Source organism: Pinus tabuliformis, chromosome 5_1 (assembly GCF_031772625.1).
Source record: "Pinus tabuliformis cultivar Carrire ecotype Pingquan chromosome 5_1, CPIR1, whole genome shotgun sequence".
Classification (NCBI taxonomy): domain Eukaryota; kingdom Viridiplantae; phylum Streptophyta; class Pinopsida; order Pinales; family Pinaceae; genus Pinus; species Pinus tabuliformis.
In genome coordinates, this window is record NC_142305.1 from 635,459,188 (window position 1) to 635,465,872 (window position 6,685).

Consider the following 6,685-nt stretch of genomic DNA (forward strand, 5'->3'; position numbering starts at 1 on the left):
GTGAATTCTCTCTTATAATGTTATTGTCATGCTATAAAGATAAAGTTTTACTTCTAAATTTGTATTGTACCATTAACCGTTAGTATTTCAAATTCTCAATATTTTCTTCATTTTGAAGGCAATGAATGGTTTTTTAAATTTTACTTTTAATCTTTTACTTTGGCTTTTATAAATTTAAGGGATAATTTTTTTGTGTGCTTTATTTTTAGTTTTTTTAACTGTTAAACTTTTCTTTTTTGGTAGAGCTTTCAAGAATGGAATTAATATTTTGCTTTTAAAATTTAGTTAGATTTTTACTTTTTTAGACCGTTAGGAATCTTAAATTCAAACGTTGCATTTTGTTAACAGCTGATAGAGGGATAGAGGGATTTTAAATTCTTACGTTGCATTTCGTTAAGAGCTGATGATATAAGTTAATGATCTAGGAAAGTTGTCCACTATTGACTTCTGCGTGTTTATTGCTACTCCGTTACTTGTGCAGATTGTTTTGATAGTCGGAATGAAGCTGCAACTTATACTATTAGAGATGGCGTTAGGAATTCAAGGGAGACATGCTGTGGTTAGAGGAATACCAGTGGTGCAGCCAACCGATAAGTTGTTTTGGTTCAATCGCCCTGATCTTATTCTATTCGTGATCCATTTCACTTTATTCCAGGTATCGAAATAATTGCATTGTAAATTTTACTTCCTTTAACTGTGGCTATTATATTTATTTCATTATTATATTTATGACAATGACATAAAGCCTTGATGGTTCCTGCAGAATGCTTTCCAGCTTGCCTTCCTGTCGTGGACATGCGTAAGCCATTTTCGTTAGTAATTATAATAAATTATAATATCAGCAGAGATATTGAATTTACACAGTTAACAATACGTTCACAATTATTGCAGTGGCAATTTGGTTTGAACTCCTGTTTCCACGATACTCTTTATACGATCATATTGCGAAGCACATACCTGTAAAACAGATCTTTTGTTTGGTTAATTTAAACAAATGCTTTGGAAGAGATTCTTTTTAGGTTAGTTGTAAATTGTAAAATATTTAATACAGATTATGAATAATTTTTTTTAATATAAATAGATATATGCTGGTAAATTGTAATATAATGAAAATATTGAACATGATTATGCTTTGACTTAAACCATAACTGAATTGATTTGTTTGTGGTTCTATCCAGGATAGTTGTGCAGTTTATATGTAGCTATGTCACACTTCCGCTTTACGCACTTGTCACACAGGTGAAATTTTTTATGCTTCATTTAAAATAAAAGGACTTCCATTTTGAAAGAGAATTTGAACTTCTCTAAACGTACTGCATTATCTTAATAGAAAATTGGAAAATATCTGCATTTTTTGAACGTCACTATTCTTACTGTTCAGTAAATTGTAGGTAAATATTTCCGCAAAGGGTACAGATAACTCTGGTCCTTTAAAGCCTGAGTATAGGGATTTTATTTTGGCTCAAAACTGACACATATTCTATGCAGATGGGTTCTCACATGAAGAACACAATATTTGACGAACAAGTAGTTAGTTCCTTGATAAGATGGCATGAAAGAGCTAAGAAAAATATCAAAAAAAGAAATTCATCGCAGAACACAATCCTTGAAGAAGGGGTAGCTAATGGCTTGAGAAAATGGCATCAGAGAGCTGAGAAAAATATGAAACCAAGAAATTCAAACTACCGATGTGAATTTTTTTCCTACCGTTCTCCTTCATTGTTCAATGTGGATTTCGCAATAGCAATGTCTCTTTGGCAATATGTGAAGATTTCATAAGGACTCCCACCACTGTGGGTCATCATCAAGGGCCGAAACCACGGTCATGCCCAATTGTTTCAAACGATCAGTTATTATATGAGGATGTTGGATGATTAGATAAAATGAGTGGTAACAACTTAACGATGGTGTTTCAGAAGGAAGTAAAACTGAATATCTGAATGTCATGTGTTCGATCCACTTTCAATGAACCTAAAACTTCATAATTCTTGTTCTAATCACACTAGAGGTAAGGAAGTCATTCTCTCCATTCGAATTATCTTAACATTTTATAGCCGCGCCTATTCTACTTCGATCCTTGTTTTAAAGTCTTTTTTATAAAAAATAATTCCGCGGAGATATATGTTTTCCAAATGATTTATAGAGATACTGAGTAGAAGGTTTGTTATCATTTATGGATAATTTTGTTTATGGATAATTCTGTTTGAAGATTTGAAGCCATGCCTTTTCTTCGAACCTTGTTTTAAGGTATTGTTTAATATTTTTTCCAGCACCTATGCATACGGTTTAGTTTTTACTGAACTTATGGATATGCTTTAATATTTTTTCTTGCACCTGAGGATAATCTTGTTTATAATTATTTTGATGTAACTCTCGAAAGAACTTATTGATACTTTCCGTGTTTCATTATATTTTGAGCATTTCATTGTCCGATCCTGCAACTATGGATAGGGTTTATTTTTATGAATAATTTTGGATAACGTTTATGAATAATTTTGTTGGCATGTTTGAAATGTTAAGCGCATTTGAAACATTACAATCAGTCCTTGAAATTTTTCTGTCCTCACATTTACAATTAGTACCTACCCCCGCTAATTAAATTTGATTTTAAAATATAAACACCTAAGGGTTATGATTTAGGGTTTAGTGTTTAGGGTTTATAGGTTAGGGTTTAGGGTTTATAAGACTTTAGTAAATTATTTTATTAAACACCTACATAAAAGTTTCAAAATAACTTTTAAAATGTTATAAAATAATTAGGGTTTACGGTTTAGGGTTTGGGATTTAGGGTTTAGGGTTTAGGGTCTAAGGATTGGGGTTTTGGGTTTATGTTTAGCGTTTAGTGTTTAATGTCTACAAAATTTTGAAAAATGCTTTTAATAAACACTTAAATAAAAGTTACAAAACAATTTTAAAATTATTATAAAATAGTTAGGGTTTAGGGTTTAGGGTTTGGGCTTTGGGCTTTGGAGTTTAGGGTTTAGGGTTAAGGTTTTGGGGTTTAGGGTTTATGTTTTCGTGTTTAGGGTTTAGGGTTTTCTGTTTACGGTTTAAGGTTTATAACAAATTAGTAAAATATTTTAATCAAAACTGAAATAAAAGCTACAAAACACTTTAAAAAATGTTCTAAAATACCTATGGTTTAGGGTTTAGTTTGTAGGGTTTATGGTTTATTGTTTAGGGTTTAGGGTCTAGGGTTTGGGGTTTAAGGTTTAGCATTTAGGGTATATAATACTTTATTAAGATATTTTAATAAACACTTAAAGAAGGTTACAAAACACTTTTTAAAATGTTAATAAATGATTATGGTTTAGGGTTTAGGGTTTGGGGTTTAGGGTTTAGGGTTTAGGTTTTATACCACCTTAGTAAATTAGTTTAGTAAACACTTAATAAAAGTTACAAAATTATTTTTAATAGATCATAAAATGCTTAGGTTTTAAGGTTTAGAGTTTGGGGTTTAGGGTTTATGGTTTAGGGTTTAGTGTTGACGGTTTATGGTTTATAACACTTTAGTAAATTACTTGGAGACATGGTAGTAAACATAGGCTCCAAAAATCCTAAAGTGCGACACAACGAGATTTCTCCTCGAGAAATCCTCCTCCAATGTAATCATTCCAAGAATTCGATGAGGACTACAGTTCTTTAAATAGTTTATTGTGTTTTATGCCTCAACCCACAAATGGTGAGGTAGGCCTTCCCTCTCCCTCCTTATTTTTCTTCTCTCTCTCTCTCTCTCTCTCTCTCTCCGTTATCCCTCCCCTCTCTATATCTCCATAAAACACTATGTCTGTCTCACCCTCCCTCCCCCTTTCCCCCTCCAATCACCTCCACTTGCCCCCTCTCTCTCTCCCTCCCAACCTCCTTCACACATCTCTCTCTCACCTTGTCTCTATAGCTATATCCATGAATCCCTCCCATTCCCTATTCCTCCCCCTCCCCGTATCTTTCTCCCACTCCCTCCTCTTCTCTATCTCTCCCCTTCTCGATTGCCCTGTATTTCTCTCCCTCCATCTCACCCTCTACCAATATCCCTCTCTCTCTCTTCCCCTCTTCTCCTAACCCACTTGCCCTCCCTCTCCCTCCCTCCTTCCCTCTCTTTATCTCTCCTCTTATCACTCCCTCACTCTTTGTGCACCCTCTACTCCATGTATTTCCCATCTACCTCTCCCTCTCTCCCTCTCTTTGGATTTCGCTATCTCTTAATCTCCCCTCTCTCTCCCTCTCTCACACTCACTTTAGCCCTCACCGATGTTCTTTATCTTGCTCCCTCCACCCCTTCTTTCTTTCCCTGTCTCCTTTTCTACTTATTTTAATTTTCCTTTGTATCTCTCCCTATCTCTTTGACACTTCGTCTCTCATGTTAAATTCTCCCCCCCCCCCCCCGCTTTCTCCCTATCTACATCCCCCCCCACCCCCCATCTACAATCCTTCCCTCTCTCCCCCTCTTTACTCTCCCTCTCCCTCTCACCTTAACTTTGGCTCCTTCTCCCCCCCTCTATCTCTTTCACTCCCTCTCTCCATCTTCTCCTCTTCCTCTCTCTATACCTTCTCCCTCTCCCTCTAGCCATTCTCCCTCTCTCCCCCTTATGCTTCTCTCGCCTCTCTTTGAGTCTCTCACTCTACCTTTTTCATTCAATCTCTCACTCTCTCTTTATGTCTCTCTATTAATGTTTATTTGTTTGTCACACACACTCTCTCTCTTACACTCTCTCTTCCTCTCTCCATCGCCCCTTCTTGCACTCCTACCATCCCCATATCCCTCCCTCTCCTCCCTCTCTCCCTTTCTCTCCACCTCCTGCCTCCCTCTTAATTCCCCTCTCTCTATCCTTTCATCTCTTTGTCTCGCTCCCTCTCTATCCCTCTGTATCTCTCTATCCCCATTATCTATCCTTATTTATCTCTCCCACTATCCATTGAAATCTTCCCCTCTGTGTCATTCCTTCACAAACCCCCGGCTCTCTCCCCCTCCCTCCCTACTCTCTTTCCTTCTGTCCAATATCTCTCCATCTCCCTCTCTCATCATTTTCCTCACTCTATCTATCTTCATCCATCTCTCCCATCCTGTCTCTCCTTTTCTCATACTCCCTCCCTCTCTCCCTTCCACTCTCTCACTTCTCATAATCGCTCCATCTCTCTCCTTTTCTCACACTCACTCCCTCTCTCTTCCCTTCCCTCTCCCTCCTTATTTTTCTTCTCCATCTCTCTTTCTCTCTCTCTCTTTCCCTCTGCCCCATCTCTCTATATCTCCCTACATCCCTCCCTCTCTCTCACTCTCCTTATCCCCCGTCCCATCCCCTCATCTCCACTTGCCCCATCTCTCTCTCCCTGCCACCCTCCTTCCCCCTCCTTCACACCTCTATCTCTCACCTTGTCTCTATCGGTATGTCCATGACTCCCTCCCATTCCCTATTCCTCCCCTTATCTTTTTCCCAATCCCTCCTCTTCTTTGTTTCTTCACTTCTCCATTGCCCTCTATTTCTCTCCCCTTCTCTCCCGTCCCCATTTCTCTCCGTCCATCTCACCCTCTGCCAAAATCCTTCTCTCTCTCTCTCTCCCTCACCATCTCCTCCTACTCCACTTACCCTTCCTCTCCTTCTCTCCTTCCCTCTCTCTCTCTCTCCCTCTCTCTCTTCCTCACTCTTTATGAACATCATTATTATTATTATTATTATAAAATATTTTTTAAAACCAAAATGAGAATTTTTTATTTATATGCAAGTTTTGCTCATGTCTCATTTAGACCATGACAAATACATTAGGTAGTACATAATTATATCTTCAAAAACTTTTGCTTGAGTAATCTTATCTAGTAGAAGTATGATTTTTTCCAAAGGGACCCCAAAATGGAAAATAAAAAATGGTGTTTTGTAGGCATATATACCTTACAAAACTGACCCACCAATAAACAAAATTCATATCATACTATAACTGATTGATAACACAATCCTTCATAATTGTACAATGTCAATCCATTTAGCTATAAGGAATAGGAGAGGGTTTTATTTGGCCATTGATTTTTAAATCTTCCATTCTTAATTTACACTCTTAATTTGCACATAAGTCCACATCTTTATTGAGATCACAGAGAATATGAAAATATGTTATTGAAGAGAACCCTTTCTAATTCTTTTAATAATACTTTCTAATGGTTATCCCTGAGAGAGGAACCCTCCACCAAATGCTAAATAAGGAGGGATTCTCTCAAAATAGTGAGAGAAGCTACCTATTTTTCTTTGGCTAACTAAATCTCCTCATAAAGAGAATAAGCTTAAGCTTGGTTGTTTGTAATGCATCCTAAGCCCCATTAATACTCCACAACTTTAACTTACTAGAGGCCATAAAGCACCACTCCCCTCTTGCCACCACTTACTTTTTTAAAATTAATTTTATAATAAATAAAAAAGCAAATAAACATTTTATTATGAAATTAAAAATTAAAAATTAAATTTAAATTCTCAATCAACAATATTGTCATTTATGTGAAATAAATATTAAATTGAAATTATCATATTTTTTTAGTTTGAATTACAATTTATGTGAAATAAATATTAAGTTGAGATTATTAGATATTTTTTTTTTTGGTTATGTGATTCACGATCCCCACATATCAATGATTGCTACATCCATGAAATATTATACTAGCTAGATCTACCTAAAAGGATCACCTCTTGTCAACTAAACTAAG

General features: G+C 36.2%; 1 protein-coding gene across 1 annotated transcript; it reads left to right on the forward strand.

The window, feature by feature from the left end:
- The first annotated feature begins 439 nt into the window (after positions 1 to 439).
- On the forward strand, positions 440 to 1,779 carry LOC149166555 (MLO-like protein 9). Its single transcript, XM_089430192.1, has 5 exons — positions 440 to 655; positions 764 to 799; positions 892 to 959; positions 1,179 to 1,239; positions 1,489 to 1,779. The coding sequence occupies exons 1-5, from the start codon at positions 500 to 502 to the stop codon at positions 1,777 to 1,779; spliced, it is 612 nt and encodes a 203-aa protein (XP_089286318.1). The 5' UTR covers positions 440 to 499.
- The last annotated feature ends 4,906 nt before the right edge of the window (positions 1,780 to 6,685 follow it).

Bases quoted from the DNA above. Each gene is read 5' to 3' on its own strand.
- LOC149166555 (XM_089430192.1), top strand. From the start codon at position 500: ATGAAGCTGCAACTTATACTATTAGAGATGGCGTTAGGAATTCAAGGG. The intron at 656-763 runs GTATCGAAATAA...TGGTTCCTGCAG, and splicing joins TCCATTTCACTTTATTCCAG to AATGCTTTCCAGCTTGCCTT. The intron at 960-1,178 runs GTAAAACAGATC...GGTTCTATCCAG, and splicing joins ATATTGCGAAGCACATACCT to GATAGTTGTGCAGTTTATAT.